At 54.3% G+C, this 19,287-nt stretch overlaps 2 protein-coding genes across 2 annotated transcripts in view; one reads left to right on the top strand and one right to left on the bottom strand.

Annotated features, from left to right (window-relative positions):
• Positions 1-523: 523 nt before the first annotated feature.
• Positions 524-13,423, bottom strand: LOC142917282 (N-myc proto-oncogene protein-like). Its single transcript, XM_076061906.1, has 4 exons — positions 13,272-13,423; positions 11,798-11,913; positions 2,127-2,891; positions 524-1,732 (listed from the first exon to the last, which is right to left on the bottom strand). Exons 3-4 carry the CDS (start codon positions 2,704-2,706, stop codon positions 1,185-1,187), a joined length of 1,128 nt encoding a protein of 375 aa, XP_075918021.1. The 5' UTR covers positions 2,707-2,891; positions 11,798-11,913; positions 13,272-13,423; the 3' UTR covers positions 524-1,184.
• Positions 13,424-13,631: 208 nt separating this feature from the next.
• LOC142917281 (protein Wnt-7b-like) overlaps positions 13,632-19,287 on the top strand; it is a 33,020-nt gene continuing 27,364 nt past the window's right edge. The window contains exon 1 of the mRNA XM_076061905.1: positions 13,632-13,740. The gene's annotated coding sequence lies outside the window, so the exon portion shown is untranslated. The remainder of the gene's footprint in view (positions 13,741-19,287) is intronic.

The raw sequence follows: 19,287 nt of genomic DNA, 5'->3' as shown, positions 1-19,287 counted from the left end.
ATCCGTGGTGCTAACGTTTAAAAATAAATAAATACAAACCGCCACTTCTTTCAAATGTTTCTTGCCGTTGGTTTTCACACCTGATGATGACTGTTTGTGTTACAGTCGAAACGTCGTGAGAATTTTATTGTTTTATATATATTTTATTGTTTCCCTTCAACGTGACTTTACCGAAAGAACCAAGAATATGAATCCCCGCAGTCACGAAAGCTTTAAATCAAAAGTACAGTAAAACCTTAGGATCGCGAGCACAATTCGTTCCGTAAACGTGTTTGTAATCCAAAGCACTCGTACATCAAAGCACTCGAATATCAGTTGTGATCACGTGATGCTCGGCAGTACAAAGCGTGTAAACGTGCTGCTCGTATTGGAAGACCCTCGCTCGTTTATCAAATTAAGATTTACTTACAATTGTTGCTCGTCTTGCAAAACACTCGCAGACCCAGTAAACTCGCAATCCAAGGTTTCACTCTATCCGTTTGATATCCATGCATTTTTAAGTGAAGGCAAGTGTACAAAAGGGTGCAAAACAATAATAATGGGCTTTATTTAGATGTTCCGATAAGAAAAACATATATACTGTGGTATATCAAGTGCTGTAATGAATGCTTTTACAGCTGCTAAGCCCGCTTTCAGCTACACGCCAACTGCAAAAGACCAAGTTTATTAGCCATGCAAAGTAAGCAAGAAAACCCCACGTTTTAAGGACATTCATAAAAGGTTACTAAATATAACTTGTGCACTTATTGACATGTACAACTTTGTACAAAAAGTTACTCGTGCTAAATCTTACAAAAACCCTGGGTAATTATATAGCAACTTTTTGGTGCCTACATTTTCCATGTTATATGGAAAATGTAGGCAAAATATATATGAAAATATATAACAAAAACAACGATTTTTTTTTAAATAACATGAATAACGCCATGAAACAGCATTAATGGCAGTCTTTGCAAAATTGAGGCATCATTTGTGCAGAAATGTCTATTGAGGTATAACAACCATTCCCATCAACTCAAACCTTGGCAGTCAAATATTCAAAGGCATCATGTTGCGAACGAGGTCACAGTGGATACAAAATCACGAAATAGCAAAGTGGCTAAACTGTGCTGGTTGCCAGAGGTTTTAGTCCAATATCAAAACAAAAGTTACCTTTGGTTTAAACTCTTTAAACAAGACGCAAATCAAGACCGCTTGGCCTGTGAGTTCCTCGCGCTTTCCAGCCTCTTCAGTAGCTCCCGCTGTCGAATTTTCAGCTGCCGTTTCGTCTCCTCGAGTTGCTCCTCCTGACGCCGCAGGGTGCGCGAGTATTCCGTCGCTTTCTGCAGGATCTGCAGCGTGCCCGCCTTGCCGTTGTGCGCCAGCTCCGGGACGTGATCACGCAGCCGCAGGAAGCCGTTCCTGATGTCGCGACGCCGCTGCCGCTCGAGGTGGTTGTGCGTGCGCCACCACGCCCGGTACGACAGGGGCGGCACGGCGGCACCAGCGGGGCGCGGGTCGGGGCCGAAGCGTTTGGCGGCCGGGGGATTCTCCGGCGGGGGAGCGGCGTGGTTGTGGTGCTGGTGCACGAGCGGGATGTGGCCGCGCGATGCGTAGGCCGGGGCGGATCGCTGCTGCTGCTGCTGCTGGTTGTACTGGCGGACCGTGTTTGTGTTGTACACGGCGCGTACCGCCACGCTCTCCACGGTCACCACGTCAATCTCTCCATCTTCCTCATCGTCGTCGTCGTCGTCTGCAGAAGGGAAACGTGTACACGTCAGCAACGCAACGTAGAAGAATTCAACATTATAAACCTAAACTTGCACAGGTGCACGACCTGTTGAAATGGTGCAAGGACACACGCAACATTCGTGTAAGTTAACTTGACAACTTTAAGTTTATATCCTTAGTTCTTTCGGTAAAGTCACGTTGAAGGGAAACAACAAAATAATAAAATATATATAAAACAATAAAAATTCTCACGACGTTTCGACCATAACACAAACGACCGTTTGACTTTACCGAAAGAACTAAGAATATGAATTACTGCAGTCACGAAAGCTTTAAATCAAAACTTTAAGTTTATTGCAAACGAAGATGAACAAGCTAACACACGACCCAATAAAAAAACACACAACACAAAGCACCGTGCAAGTCCGCAGGGTCCACCACGGCCGAGGTCGCCACGAGCGGGACGGAGCAGGGCCCCGCTCCGCCGACCCCCGCGCGGCCGCCCTCCCCGGGGCTCCCGCCGCCGGGACCCGGCTCCGGGGGCACGGCGCGGGAGGCCGCGGGCAGGCGCGCGGAGGGCAGAGACGCGCCGCCGGCGAGGCCCCCCAACTTCTCGGCGGCCGGCTTCTCGGTCGCCGACTTATCCGGCGTGGCTCCGGCCGAGTCCAAGCCGCTCCACATGCAGTCCCGCAGCACCACGGCTTCCGCGCCGTGGATGGGGTCCGATAGGGCGCCGGGGCCCTCGGCGTCGTCGTCGTCCGGCGAGCCGGCGGTGCCGCCGTGGCACGGGCCGCCCGAGGGCAGCAACGGCGTCGGGCGCGCCCAGTTCGGCGGCAGGGGCGGCGTGGGCAGGAGCTCGAACTTTTTCCAAATGTCCTCGCCGGGCGCCGTGGACTGGTTGAAGTCCCAGGCGCGGTCATCGTCGTCGTCGTCGTAGAAGAAGAAGTAGAAGAAGGGCTGGCAGCGGTCGAAGTCGCGATCCCCGCCGGCAGCCATCGCGTGCGGGGCCGCGGCCGCACCCGGCGCCGAAGTTTATTGGCAGCAGCAGCCCCGCGGCCGCCCTTCTACGTCCACATGTGCCGCCGCTACTTTCGTCACGCGACACGCCGGGGAGGGGGTTTGTATTACACCCTCCTTGTTGATGTGGCGCTTAAAAGTATTCAGCAGGGGGCCGGTCTCGCCTGTAAATAAGCAACAAACAATAAAGAATGCAGCAGCGTCGTTAACAAAGCGAGCAAACATTTCACTCAATACGTCATCTCCATATATGTAAAAGGCAAAGTTGTGATTGTGTGTGTCTGTTCAAAATGTTTAGCGTACTTCCCCACATGCAACAAACTTGAAATTTGCCATGTGGGTACCTTCCAGACTGTACACCATGCAAACATTATAAAAATACACTTTATTTTTTTTTAGGGGAGCTCAATAATGCTTGTTTGTTTGCACGGCAAGTGAGCTGTAACGTCAAATCTGTCACGTGACCCGCGCATGTGGAAGCCTAACGCATTGTAGCGTAGTGGTTAGCGCTACGCCGCGCTACGAACCCGGCAACTCGAGTTCGATTCCCGCTCACGGCCACCACCGGTGACGATTATTTGTACCGGTCCTGGGCCTCCCCTAGGTCGACTCAGCCTCAAACGAGTAATTGTTGTGGTGTGTGAACATCGCCACTGGGGAGACAAAGGCCGGCCGGGTGTGGTGAATCCAAGTCCCGGGCGAAGCCGGGTAGTAACAGCTACTAGTGCTGTTAATAATTCACATTTCAATTTCATTAAGTGGGTTTACAAAATAAACCACGTGCCTACGCGGTCGTGCCAGATTTTAGGAAAGTGAACAACAGTTCAAAATTAATTCCAGCGTTTTACACAACTATTTTTTTTAAAAGGGGGTATTCGTTGAAAAGTCAAAAGTTGCCTCGATCGGAGGAGTGCAAGCGAGAAGGTCACAGACTGCCCAAAAATTCAGCGAGCCGCGTCTCGCACGCCGCAAATGCAGCGCAGCATTTAAGAATAAAGGGCACAGTAGAGTTGGGAAACAGGGCCGCGAGAAATGGATTAATCTCACCACAACAACACTATCCTGTAATTGGCGGAGAGTTCAGTTTTTCAGTTTCATTTATATTGCTAGAGCCCTGTGAGCCATTCGGCTCTTGAATTCGGGTGCAACTTTGGTGCCACCGCCAGCGGAGCAACTCGGGCCGGCGCTACCCTCTCCTCGCACCACCCCCCCCCACCCCCCCCCCCACGAACTCACGCACGCCCCACTAAACACCCGCATGCACCCCCGTAGGGTCGCGAGGAGGGATCGCCTGGTGCGATGGGTTTTCACCCGAGGACGCCCCAGCAGGGACGTCCCGCGGTTTCCCCGGACCGGGAGATTGGCCGAGCCCCCCAGAACCGGATTACACGGGCCCCCCCCCCCCCAAAAGGGGGGGTAGAGCTTTACAGGCCGGCCGCGATGAAGCACGCGCAGCACGGGGGACGGTGCCCAAAGGCGAGCACCCTGCGGCGGTGTAAACAGTGGGGTGGGAGGGAACAGCCCCTAGGCATATAGGAGGATTCAAGAGAAAGGATTTGATTGGACGCGCGCAGGATGGCATCACGTGACCCGGGGACTAACGGGCTGTGAGGACATAAGGGGGGAAGGAGGGCGAATTGGGTTGACGCGTTGTGCATGAAGAGGGTGTAGGCGCAGCTTCCTTGTACCGAAAAAACAAGCTACGCCTTAACTTGTCGGAGCAAAAGAGTCTTGGCGCATGTTTGAGGCGTCTTGAATCAAACCGTTTCTTTATTTCTCAGTTGCACAAAAATGGGCGTTTTCTAAAGTTATATCATCGCCTGTTCACGTGCTGTATCATCCCTGTCGCACGGTCAAACGACTGTATCCACTCGCTCCCCACCGGCTCTTCCCGTAGCCCCCCGTTTATGCTGTGAAAACCGGAAGTGACGTCATGGGTTCAACCAAAGGAGCGTCTAACCACAGGGGGGATTTCTACACAGTTGGGGATATTCCAAATCAAAATATAACCAGACACACCTGATGACGACCGTTTGCGTTATGGTCGAAACGTCGTGAGAATTTTTATTGTTTTATATATATATTTTGTTATTTTATTGTTTCCCTTCAACATGACTTTACCGAAAGAGCTAAGAATATGAATATAACCAGTCCGTCAACAAATGTGTGACGGACGTACATCAAATGTATATACGGAAACAATAATACACTCGCTTTCTGTCTCATGGCTCTTACAGAGGGGTAAAGAGCGGTGGGACAGCGATCGGGCGCACTGCTGTGTTGTGTGGGTGACTCCGATCAGTGTGGGTACGGCGCGCGCACTTACAAATAAATAATTAAATTGATCATTAATTGATTCTGAGCGCCTGCTGCTTGTTGACACAACGGCTTAGTGCAATAATTAATTAATTACAAACAGCTGCGAGCGGGCGAGTTAACAACATTACGTCATCTGCGTGGGTAGGACGCGTGAGTGGGTGGGAGGGCTGTGGCTTTTACACCTGATGATGATTGCTGTGGCTTTCACACCTGATGATGATTGCTGTGGTTTTCACACCTGATGATGATTGCTGTGGTTTTCACACCTGATGATGATTGCTGTGGTTTTCACACCTGATGATGATTGCTGTGGTTTTCACACCTGATGATGATTGCTGTGGTTTTCACACCTGATGATGATTGCTGTGGTTTTCACACCTGATGATGATTGCTTCTTGTGTTGCAGTCGAAACGTCGTGATTTAATTGTATTGTTTTATATTTTTATTTTTTTATCGTTTCCCTTCTACGTGGTGGTGACTTTACCGAAAGAACCAAGAATATGAATCCCTGCAGTCACAAAAGCTTTAAATTAATGTCATTATTATTCTTAGCTCTTTCCGTAAAGTCACGTTGAAGGGAACACAATAAAATAATAAAATATATATAAAACAATAAAAAATGGTTTCCCTTCAACGTGACTTCACCGAAAGAGCTAAAAATATGAATTACTGCAGTCACGAAAGCTTTAAATCAGTAAAAATGTGTTGTTATTATTATATTTTGGTACTGGCAAAGGAGGTCTAATGATGGTCACTGCATCTTACGCGCTTCTGCGGCGGTCTGCAACACCCTTCCGATATTAGGAAGCAACTGGAGCTATATTCACTTTTTAAATCTAGATTGAAAACTTTATTTGGCTAGAACCGCTTTGTGTGCCGTGTTAGTTTGTTGTTGTCCTTGCCCGCCCGCTGCCCACACCTCCGATGAGCACGGTTGGCTACGTACGGTGCGAAAGTAGCAGCAGCGATCCGCCCCGGCCTACACATCGCGCGGCCACATCCCGCCCGTGCACCAGCAGCACCACCAGCAGCAGCACCACCAGCACCACCAGCAGCAGCACCACCAGCAGCAGCAGCAGCAGCACCAGCAGCAGCAGCAGCACCAGCAGCACCAGCACCACCACCAGCACCACCAGCAGCAGCAGCAGCACCACCACCAGCAGCACCACCACCAGCACCAGCAGCAGCAACAGCACCACCAGCAGCAGCAGCAGCACCAGCAGCACCACCACCAGCACCACCACCACCAGCAGCAACAGCAGCACCACCAGCAGCACCACCACCACCAGCACCACCACCAGCACCACCAGCAGCAGCACCACCACCAGCACCACCAGCAGCACCACCACCAGCACCACCAGCACCACCAGCAGCAGCACCAACACCAGCACCACCACCAGCACCACCACCACCAGCACCAGCAGCACCACCACCAGCACCAGCAGCAGCAGCAGCAGCACCACCACCAGCACCACCACCACCAGCACCAGCAGCACCACCACCAGCAGCACCAGCAGCAGCACCACCAGCAGCAGCAGCAGCACCACCACCAGCACCACCAGCAGCAGCACCACCACCAGCACCACCACCAGCACCACCACCAGCACCACCACCACCAGCACCAGCAGCACCACCACCAGCACCAGCAGCAGCACCACCACCAGCAGCAACAACAGCACCAGCAGCAGCACCACCAGCACCAGCAGCACCACCACCAGCACCAGCAGCAGCAGCAGCACCACCACCAGCACCACCACCACCAGCACCAGCAGCACCACCACCAGCAGCACCAGCAGCAGCACCACCAGCAGCAGCAGCACCACCACCAGCACCACCAGCAGCAGCACCACCACCAGCACCACCACCAGCACCACCACCAGCACCACCACCACCAGCACCAGCAGCACCACCACCAGCACCAGCAGCAGCAGCACCACCACCAGCAGCAACAGCAGCACCAGCAGCAGCACCACCAGCACCAGCAGCACCACCACCAGCACCAGCAGCAGCAGCACCAGCAGCAGCACCAGCAGCAGCACCACCACCAGCACCACCACCACCAGCACCAGCAGCACCACCACCAGCACCACCAGCACCAGCAGCAGCACAACTACGCCGCTCCCTCGCCGGAGAATCCCCCGGCTGCCAAACGCCTCCGCCCCGACGTGCACACCGCTGGTGCCCCCACGCCGCCCCCGTCGGCACGCGGGGCCCTCACGCAGAGCCGGGGCGGTGTTGGTTGGGCCACCTCGTCTCGTGCCAAGTCGACGGGCTGCCGCAGCCCTCGGAGCTCCGACTCGGGGAGTAACCACCACCATCACCATTACCACCACAATCACCACCATCACCATTACCACCATTACCACCACAATCACCATTACCACCACAATCACCACCATCACCATTACCACCATTACCACCACAATCACCATTACCACCACAATCATCATCACCACCACCATCACCACCACCACCATTACCACCACAATCACCACCACCACCATCATCACCACCACCACCACCATCACCACCATCACCATTACCACCACCATCACCATCACCACCACCACCACCATCACCACCACCATCACCACCACCACCACCACCATTACCACCACAATCACCACCACCACCATCACCACCATCACCATTACCAACACAATCACCATCACCACCACCACCATCACCACCATTACCACCACTATCACCACCACCATCACCACCACCATCACCACCACCTCCATCACCACCACCTCCATCACCATCACCACCACCATCACTACCACAATCACCATCACCACCACCATTACCACCACAATCACCACCACCATCACCACCACCTCCTCCATCACCACCACCACCATCACCACCACCATTACCACCACAATCACCATCACCACCACAATCACCATCACCACCACCATCACCACCACCACCATTACCACCACAATCACCACCATCACCACCACCACCATCACCGCCATCACCATTACCACCACAATCACCATCACTACCACAATCACCATCACCACCACCACCATTACCACCACAATCACCATCACCACCACCATCATAACCACCTCCTCCATCTCCACCACCACCACCATCACCACCACCATTACCACCACAATCACCATCACCACCACCACCATTACCACCACAATCACCATCACCACCACCATCATAACCACCTCCTCCATCTCCACCACCACCACCACCATCACCACCACCATCACCATCACCACCACCACCACCACCACCATTACCACCACAATCACCACCACCACCATCATCACCACCACGACCATCACCACCATCACCATTACCACCACAATCACCACCACCACCACCATCACCACCACCATCACCACCACCATTACCACCACAATCACCACCACCACCATCACCACCACCATCACCACCATTACCACCACAATCACCATCACCACCACCATCACCACCATTACCACCACTATCACCACCACCACCATCACCACCACCATCACCACCACCTCTATCACCACTACCTCCATCACCACCACCACCATCACCACCACCACCATCACCACCACCATCACTACCACAATCACCATCACCACCACCACCATTACCACCACAATCACTACCACCACCATCACCACCACCTCCTCCATCACAACCACCATCACCACCACCATTACCACCACAATCACCACCACCACCATCACCACCACCATCACCACCATCACCATTACCACCACAATCACCACCATCACCACCACCACCATCACCACCATCACCATTACCACCACAATCACCATTACCACCACCATCACCACCACCATCACCACCACCATTACCACCACAATGACAACCACCACCATCACCACCACCATCACCACCATCACCATTACCACCACAATCACCACCACCACCATCACCACCACCATCACCACCATCACCATTACCACCACAATCACCATTACCACCACCATCACCACCACCACCATCACCACCATCACCACCACCTCCATCACCACCACCTCGATCACCACCACCATCACCACCACCACCATCACCACCACCATCACGACGACAATCACCACCACCACCACCATTACCACCACAATCACCACCATCACCATTACCACCACAATCACCATTACCACCACCAGCACCACCACCACCATCACCACCATCACCACCACCATCACCACCACCTCCATCACCACCACCTCGATCACCACCACCATCACCACCACCACCATCACCACCACCATCACTACCACAATCACCACCACCACCACCATTACCACCACAATCACCACCACCACCATCACCACCACCTCCTCCATCACCACCACCACCATCACCACCACCATTACCATCACAATCACCATCACCACCACAATCACCATCACCACCACCATCACCACCACCATCACCACCACCACCACCACCATTACCACCACAATCACCACCACCATCACCACCACCATCACCACCATCACCATTACCACCACAATCACCATTACCACCACAATCACCATCACCACCACCATCACCACCACCACCACAATCACCACCATCAACACCACCACCACCATCACCACCATCACCATTACCACCACAATCACCATCACCACCATCACCACCACCATCACCACCACCACCATTACCACCACAATCACCACCACCACCATCACCACCACCACCATCACCACCATCACCATTACCACCACAATCGCCATCACCACCACCACCATCACCACCATTACCACCACTATCACCATCACCACCACCACCATCACCACCACCATCACCACCACCTTCATCACCACCACCTCCATCACCACCACCATCACCACCATCACCACCACCACCATCACCACCTCCATCACCACCACCACCATCACCACCACCACCACCACCACCATCACCACCACCATCACCACCACCATTACCACCACAATCACCACTACCAGCACCATCACCACCATTACCACCACTATCACCATCACCACCACCATCACCACCACCATCACCACCATCGCCACCACCATCACCACCACCACCACCACCATCACCACCACCATCACCACCACCTCCATCACCACCATCACCACCACCATCACCACCTCCATCACCACCACCATCACCACCACCATCACCACCACCTCCATCACCACCACCATCACCACCACCACCATCACCACCATCACCACTACCATCACCACCATCACCACAACCTTCATCACCACCACCATCACCACCTCCACCACCACCTCCATCACCACCACCTCCATCACCACCACCATCACCACCATCACCACCACCATCACCACCACCATCACCACTACCATCACCACCACCATCACCACCACCACAACCTCCATCACCACCATCACCACCTCCACCACCACCTCCATCACCACCACCTCCATCACCACCACCTCCATCACCACCATCACCACCACCACCATGACCACCACCATCACCACTACCATCACCACCACCATCACCACCATCACCACCACCATCACCACCACCATCACCACTACCATCACCATTACCACCACCATCACCACCACCACAACCTCCACCACCACCTCCATCACCACCACCTCCATCACCACCACCTCCATCACCACCATCACCACCACCATCACCACCACCATCACCACCACGATCACCACCACCATCACCACCACCGTCACCACCACTACCATCACCACCACCACCACCTCCATCACCACCACCATCACCACCACCATCACCACCACCATCACCACCACCTCCATCACCACCACCATCACCACCACCACCATCACCACCACCTCCATCACCACCACCCCCATCACCACCACCATCACCACCACCTCCATCACCACAACCATCACCACCACCACCATCACCACCACCACCACCATCACCACCACCACCACCATTACCACCACAATCACCACCACCACCATCACCACCATCACCATTACCACCACAATCACCATCACCACCACCATCACCACCATTACCACCACTATCACCATCACGACCACCACCACCACCATCACCATTACCATCACCACCACCACCATCACCACCACCATCACCACCATCACCACCACCACCATGACCACCACCATCACCACCACTACCATCACCACCACCATCACCATCATCACCACCATCACCACCACCACCATCATCACCACCATCACCACCACCACCATCACCACCACCATCACCACCACTACCATCACCACCATCACCACCACCACCACCATCACCACCACTACCATCACCATCACCACCACCATCACCATCATCACCACCACCACCATCACCACCATCACCACCACCACCACCATCACCACCACCACCACCATCACCACTACCACCACAATCACCATCACCACCACCACCACCATCACCACCACCATCACCACCACCATCACCACCATCACCACCACCATCACCACCACCACCATCACCACCACCACCATCACCACCACCATCACCACCACCATCACCACCACCTCCATCACCATCACCACCACCACCACCGCCATCACCACCACCATCACCACCACCATCACCACCACCTCCATCACCACCACCATCACCACCACCATCACCACCACCTCCATCACCATCACCACCACCATTACCACCACTATCACCACCACCATCACCACCACCATCACCACCACCATCACCACCATTACCACCACTATCACCACCACCACCATCACCACCACAATCACCACTGACCTGAGTGTTCCTGCGTGACTTCTGCATGACCTTGAGTCTCTGGTGGAGGTCGTAGACGTCACTGGATCCCACGGACTTCCCCTTCGCTTCCAGACGGCAAACTCTGCCACTTTCTCCTGCAACATCATCAACATCATCATTGTCGTCAACATCTTCAACATCAACATTGTCAACATCATCACTGTCGTCAACATCGTCAACATCATCATTGTCGTCAACATCGTCAACATCTTCAACATCAATCAACATTGTCAACATCATCAACATCATCATTGTCGTCAACATCGTCAACATCTTCAACATCAACATTGTCAACATCATCATTGAGATTGACACGGGGAGACAGAGAGAGACACGGTGAGACAGAGAGAGACACGGGGAGACAGAGAGAGACACGGTGAGACACAGAGAGAGAGACACGAGGAGACAGAGACACGGGGAAACAGAGAGAGATACGGGGAGACAGAGAGAGACACGGGGAGACAGAGACACGGGGAGACAGAGACACGGGGAGAGAGACACGTGGAGAGAGACACGGGGAGACACGGGGAGAGACACGGGGAGAGAGACACGTGGAGAGAGACACGTGGAGAGACACGGGGAGAGAGACACAGGGAGCGAGACACGGGGAGAGACACGGGGAGAGAGACACGTGGAGAGAGACACGTGGAGACGGAGAGAGACACTGTGAGAGAGACACGGGGAGAGACACGGAGAGACACGTGGAGAGAGACACGTGGAGAGAGAGACAGGGAGACACGTGGAGAGAGACACGTGGAGAGACACGGGGAGAGAGACACGGGGAGAGAGAGAGAGACACGGGGAGAGAGACACGGGGAGAGGGAGACACGGAGAGAGAGAGACACGTGGAGAGAGACACGGGGAGAGAGAGACACGTGGAGAGAGACACGGAGAGAGAGACACGTGGAGAGAGACACGGGGAGAGAGAGACACGTGGAGAGAGACACGTGGAGAGAGACACGGGGAGAGAGAGACACGTGGAGAGAGACACGGAGAGAAAGACACGTGGAGAGAGACACGGGGAGAGAGAGACACGTGGAGAGAGACACGTGGAGAGAGACACGGGGAGAGAGAGACACGTGGAGAGAGGCACGGGGAGAGAGACACGTGGAGAGAAAGACACGTGGAGAGAGACACGTGGAGAGACACGTGGAGAGAGACACGTGGAGAGAGACACGTGGAGAGAGACACGTGGAGACACGGGGAGAGAGACACGTGGAGACACGGGGAGAGAGACACGTGGAGAGAGACACGTGGAGAGAGACACGGGGAGAGAGAGACACGGGGAGAGAGAGACACGTGGAGAGAGACACGGAGAGAGAGACGTGGAGAGAGAGACACGTGGAGAGACACACGTGGAGAGAGACACGTGGAGAGAGACAGGGATGTGTGTACTTCAGGTGTACCGCACACACTGTATGCACTGTAAGTGCACGTCACGAACTGTACGTACCGCAAGCACAGTGCACACTGTACGTGTTGTTGCGACTGCACTGTACACGCCGTGCTTGCTGCTGAGGAGCAGACAGCGATCCCAGCGAAGCGAAAGTGGACGAGCGAGACCACGCCCATGGGGCGGTCCGACCACGCCCATAGGTGGCAGAGACCACGCCCACGGGGGGCTCCGACCACGCCCATAGGTGGCAGAGACCACGCCCATGGGGACAGCGCCAACGCCCACGGAGACAGAGACCATGCCCACGGGGGGGGGGGGGCAGAGACCACGCCCACGGGGGGCAGCGACCACGCCCACGGGGGGGGCAGAGACCACGCCCATGGAGGGCAGCGACCACGCCCACAGGAAACACGATCACATAGCAATTTGGCTGCGTTCCAACCCGCTCTGAAAAATTCAGGGATTTTATATCGTTTAATAATACCAACAACAACAAAACTACAACAACAACAAGTTTATCCCGCAGGTGAGGTCTCTGGAGAGCAGGAGAGAAGTCTCGTGGCTGGGTGAGATGGTGGTGGGGCAGAGTGGTTAGATTATTGAGTTCAGATGATGAGAAAGTTACAAGTGCTGAATTATTTGTGTGTTTAAAACCACGTGTGAGCAAACTACGGAGACCCAGGGCAGGGGGCTAATTGGCAAAAGTTGAGTGGCTTGGCTTGAGTGAGATGGCGGGTGGGTGGGTGAATTAACCTGTGGATGATTGAGACGCTGGGTGGGTGAATCAACGTGTGGTTGAGTGGATGATTGAGACGCTGGGTGGGTGATTGAGACGCTGGGTGGGTGAATCACTTTGAGTGGTCGCGTGAAGATGGATGAGCGCTGAGTCGCTGGGTGGTGGACCGAGCAAAGATGGCGAATTTGAGAGCCACGAGGTGTCAGGGGGAGGGGCTTCAGGGGGAGGGGGGTCAGGGGGAGGGGGGTTCAGGGGGAGGGGGGGTTCAGGGGGAGGGGGGGTTTAGGGGGAGGGGGCTTCAGGGGGAGGGGCTTCAGGGGGCTTCCGGGGGCTTCTGGGCGCTGTTGATTGGGCCCGAGGTCTCCATCTTGCTGCTGCGAGGTGTGTGGTGTGTGTGTGGTGTGTGTGGTGTGTGTGGTGTGTGTGGTGTGTGTGTGTGGTGTGTGTGGTGTGTGTGTGGTGTGTGTGTGGTGTGTGTGTGGTGTGTGTGGGGTGTGTGGTGTGTGTGTGTGGTGTGTGTGTGGTGTGTGTGTGTGGTGTGTGTAGTGTGTGGTGTGTGTGTGGTGTTTGTGTGGAGTGTGTGGTGTGTGTGTGTGGTGTGTGTGGTGTGCGTGTGTGGTGTGTGTGGTGTGTGTGGTGTGTATGTGGTGTGTGTGTGGTGTGTGTGTGGTGTGTGGTGTGTGTGTGGTGTGTGTGATGTGTGTGGTGTGTGCCCAGGCATGGTGTGTGTGTGGTGTGTGTGGTGTGTGTGTGTGGTGTGGTGTGTGTGTGGTGTGTGTGGTGTGTGTGTAGTGTGTGTGTGGTGTGTGTGGTGTGTGTGTGGTGTGTGTGTGGTGTGTGTGGTGTGTGTGTGGTGGGTGTAGTGTGTGTGGTGTGTGTGTGTGTGTGGTGTGTGTGGTGTGTGTGTGGTGTGTGTGTGTGTTGTGTGTGTGTGGTGTGTGGTGTGTGTGTGGTGTGTGTGGTGTGTGTGTGGTGTGTGTGGTGTGTGGTGTGTGTGTGGTTTGTGTTGTGTGTGTGTGGTGTGTGTGGTGTGTGTGTGGTGTGTGTGGTGTGTGTGTGGTGTGTATGTGGTGTGTGTGTGGTGTGTGTGGTGTGTGTGTGTGGTGTGTGTGTGGTGTGTGTGTGGTGTGTGTGGTGTGTGTGTGGTGTGTGTGTGGTGTGTGTGGTGTGTGTGGTGTGTGTGTGGTGGGTGTGGTGTGTGTGTGTGTGGTGTGTGTGTGGTTTGTGTTGTGTGTGTGTGGTGTGTGTGGTGTGTGTGTGGTGTGTGTGGTGTGTGTGTGGTGTGTGTAGTGTGTGGTGTGTGTGTGGTGTGTGTGTGGAGTGTGTGGTGTGTGTGTGGTGTGTGTGTGGTGTGTGTGGTGTGTGTGGTGTGTGTGGTGTGTGTGGTGTGTGTGTGGTGTGTATGTGGTGTGTGTGTGGTGTGTGTGTGGTGTGTGTGTGGTGTGTGTGGTGTGTGTGTGGTGTGTGTGTGGTGTGTGTCGTGTGTGTGTGGTGTGTGTGGTGTGTGTGTGGTGGGTGTGGTGTGTGTGTGTGGTGTGTGTGGTGTGTGTGTGGTGTGTGTGTGGTGTGTGTGGTGTGTGTGTGGTGTGTGTGTGGTGTGTGTGGTGTGTGTGTGTGGTGTGTGTGGGGTGTGTGGTGTGTGTGTGTGGTGTGTGTGTGGTGTGTGTAGTGTGTGGTGTGTGTGTGGTGTTTGTGTGGAGTGTGTGGTGTGTGTGTGGTGTGTGTGGTGTGCGTGTGTGGTGTGTGTGGTGTGTGTGGTGTGTGTGGTGTGTATGTGGTGTGTGTGTGGTGTGTGTGTGGTGTGTGGTGTGTGTGTGGTGTGTGTGTGGTGTGTGTGATGTGTGTGGTGTGTGCCCAGGCATGGTGTGTGTGTGGTGTGTGTGGTGTGTGTGGTGTGGTGTGTGTGTGGTGTGTGTGTAGTGTGTGTGGTGTGTGTGTGTGGTGTGTGTGGTGTGTGTGTGGTGTGTGTGTGGTGTGTGTGGTGTGTGTGTGTGGTGTGTGTGTGGTGTGTGTGGTGGGTGTAGTGTGTGTGTGGTGTGTGTGTGTGGTGTGTGTGTGGTGTGTGTGTGGTGTGTGTGGTGTGTGTGTGTGTTGTGTGTGTGTGGTGTGTGTGGTGTGTGGTGTGTGTGTGGTGTGTGTGGTGTGTGTGTGGTGTGTGTGGTGTGTGTGTGTGTGGTGTGTGTGTGGTTTGTGTTGTGTGTGTGTGGTGTGTGTGGTGTGTGTGTGGTGTGTGTGGTGTGTGTGTGGTGTGTATGTGGTGTGTGTGTGGTGTGTGTGGTGTGTGTGTGTGGTGTGTGTGTGGTGTGTGTGGTGTGTGTGTGGTGTGTGTGTGGTGTGTGTGGTGTGTGTGTGGTGTGTGTGTGGTGGGTGTGGTGTGTGTGTGTGTGGTGTGTGTGTGGTTTGTGTTGTGTGTGTGTGGTGTGTGTGGTGTGTGTGTGGTGTGTGTGGTGTGTGTGTGGTGTGTGTAGTATGTGGTGTGTGTGTGGTGTGTGTGTGGAGTGTGTGGTGTGTGTGTGGTGTGTGTGTGGTGTGTGTGGTGTGTGTGGTGTGTGTGTGGTGTGTGTGGTGTGTGTGTGGTGTGTGTGGTGTGTGTGGTGTGTGTGTGGTGTGTATGTGGTGTGTGTGTGGTGTGTGTGTGTGTGGTGTGTGTGTGGTGTGTGTGTGGTGTGTGTGGTGTGTGTGTGGTGTGTGTGTGGTGTGTGTGGTGTGTGTGTGGTGTGTGTGGTGTGTGTGTGGTGGGTGTGGTGTGTGTGTGTGGTGTGTGTGGTGTGTGTGTGGTGTGTGTGTGGTGTGTGTGGTGTGTGTGTGGTGTGTGTGTGGTGTGTGTGGTGTGTGTGTGTGGTGTGTGTGGGGTGTGTGGTGTGTGTGTGTGGTGTGTGTGTGGTGTGTGTAGTGTGTGGTGTGTGTGTGGTGTTTGTGTGGAGTGTGTGGTGTGGTGTGTGTGGGGTGGTGTGCGTGTGTGGTGTGTGTGGTGTGTGTGGTGTGTATGTGGTGGTGTGGGTGGTGTGTGGTGTGTGGTGTGTTGTGGTGTGTGTGATGTGTGTGGTGTGTGCCCAGGCATGGTGTGTGTGTGGTGTGTGTGGTGTGTGTGTGTGGTGTGGTGTGTGTGTGGTGTGTGTGGTGTGTGTGTAGTGTGTGTGTGGTGTGTGTGGTGTGTGTGTGGTGTGTGTGTGGTGTGTGTGGTGTGTGTGTGGTGGGTGTAGTGTGTGTGGTGTGTGTGTGTGTGTGGTGTGTGTGGTGTGTGTGTGGTGTGTGTGTGTGTTGTGTGTGTGTGGTGTGTGTGGTGTGTGGTGTGTGTGTGGTGTGTGTGGTGTGTGTGTGGTGTGTGTGGTGTGTGGTGTGTGTGTGGTTTGTGTTGTGTGTGTGTGGTGTGTGTGGTGTGTGTGTGGTGTGTGTGGTGTGTGTGTGGTGTGTATGTGGTGTGTGTGTGGTGTGTGTGGTGTGTGTGTGTGGTGTGTGTGTGGTGTGTGTGTGGTGTGTGTGGTGTGTGTGGTGTGTGTGTGGTGTGTGTGGTGTGTGTGGTGTGTGTGTGGTGGGTGTGGTGTGTGTGTGTGTGGTGTGTGTGTGGTTTGTGTTGTGTGTGTGTGGTGTGTGTGGTGTGTGTGTGGTGTGTGTGGTGTGTGTGTGGTGTGTGTAGTGTGTGGTGTGTGTGTGGTGTGTGTGTGGAGTGTGTGGTGTGTGTGTGGTGTGTGTGTGGTGTGTGTGGTGTGTGTGGTGTGTGTGGTGTGTGTGTGGTGTGTGTGGTGTGTGTGTGGTGTGTATGTGGTGTGTGTGTGGTGTGTGTGTGGTGTGTGTGTGGTGTGTGTGGTGTGTGTGTGGTGTGTGTGTGGTGTGTGTGGTGTGTGTGTGGTGTGTGTGGTGTGTGTGTGGTGGGTGTGGTGTGTGTGTGTGGTGTGTGTGGTGTGTGTGTGGTGTGTGTGTGGTGTGTGTGGTGTGTGTGTGGTGTGTGTGTGGTGTGTGTGTGGTGTGTGTGGTGTGTGTGTGTGGTGTGTGTGGGGTGTGTGGTGTGTGTGTGTGGTGTGTGTGTGGTGTGTGTAGTGTTTGGTGTGTGTGTGGTGTTTGTGTGGAGTGTGTGGTGTGTGTGTGGTGTGTGTGGTGTGCGTGTGTGGTGTGTGTGGTGTGTGTGGTGTGTGTGGTGTGTATGTGGTGTGTGTGTGGTGTGTGTGTGGTGTGTGGTGTGTGTGTGGTGTGTGTGTGGTGTGTGTGATGTGTGTGGTGTGTGCCCAGGCATGGTGTGTGTGTGGTGTGTGTGGTGTGTGTGGTGTGTGTGTGGTGTGGTGTGTGTGTGGTGTGTGTGTAGTGTGTGTGGTGTGTGTGTGTGGTGTGTGTGGTGTGTGTGTGGTGTGTGTGTGGTGTGTGTGGTGTGTGTGTGTGGTGTGTGTGTGGTGTGTGTGGTGGGTGTAGTGTGTGTGTGGTGTGTGTGTGTGGTGTGTGTGTGGTGTGTGTGGTGTGTGTGGTGTGTGTGTGTGTTGTGTGTGTGTGGTGTGTGTGGTGTGTGGTGTGTGTGTGGTGTGTGTGGTGTGTGTGTGGTGTGTGTGGTGTGTGTGTGTGTGTGTGTGTGTGGTTTGTGTTGTGTGTGTGTGGTGTGTGTGGTGTGTGTGTGGTGTGTGTGGTGTGTGTGTGTGGTGTGTATGTGGTGTGTGTGTGGTGTGTGTGGTGTGTGTGTGTGGTGTGTGTGTGGTGTGTGTGGTGTGTGTGTGGTGTGTGTGTGGTGTGTGTGGTGTGTGTGTGGTGTGTGTGTGGTGGGTGTGGTGTGTGTGTGTGTGGTGTGTGTGTGGTTTGTGTTGTGTGTGTGTGGTGTGTGTGTGGTGTGTGTGGTGTGTGTGTGGTGTGTGTAGTATGTGGTGTGTGTTGTGGTGTGTGTGTGGAGTGTGTGGTGTGTGTGTGGTGTGTGTGTGTGTGTGTGTGGTGTGTGTGGTGTGTGTGTGGTGTGTGTGGTGTGTGTGGTGTGGTGTGGTGTGTGTGGTGTGTGTGGTGTGTGTGTGGTGTGTATGTGGTGTGTGTGTGGTGTGTGTGTGGTGTGTGTGTGGTGTGTGTGTGGTGTGTGTGGTGTGTGTGTGTGTGTGTGTGGTGTGTGTGGTGTGTGTGGTGTGTGTGTGGTGTGTGTGTGTGGGTGTGGTGTGTGTGGTTGTGTGTGTGTGTGTGTGGTGTGTGTGTGGTGTGTGTGTGTGTGTGTGGTGTGTGTGTGGTGTGTGTGTGTGTGTGTGGTGTGTGTGGTGTGTGTGTGTGGTGTGTGTGGGGTGTGTGGTGTGTGTGTGTGTGTGTGTGTGTGTGTGTAGTGTGTGGTGTGTGTGTGGTGTTTGTGTGGAGTGTGTGGTGTGTGTGTGGTGTGTGTGG

The sequence above is a fragment of the Petromyzon marinus genome, unplaced genomic scaffold, assembly GCF_048934315.1.
Source record: "Petromyzon marinus isolate PM22_M1 ecotype Great Lakes invasive population unplaced genomic scaffold, UKy_Petmar_22M1.pri1.0 PM_G_Scaffold_44, whole genome shotgun sequence".
Taxonomy (NCBI): Eukaryota; Metazoa; Chordata; class Hyperoartia; order Petromyzontiformes; family Petromyzontidae; genus Petromyzon; species Petromyzon marinus.
This window is presented reverse-complemented; position numbering and strand designations above follow the sequence as displayed.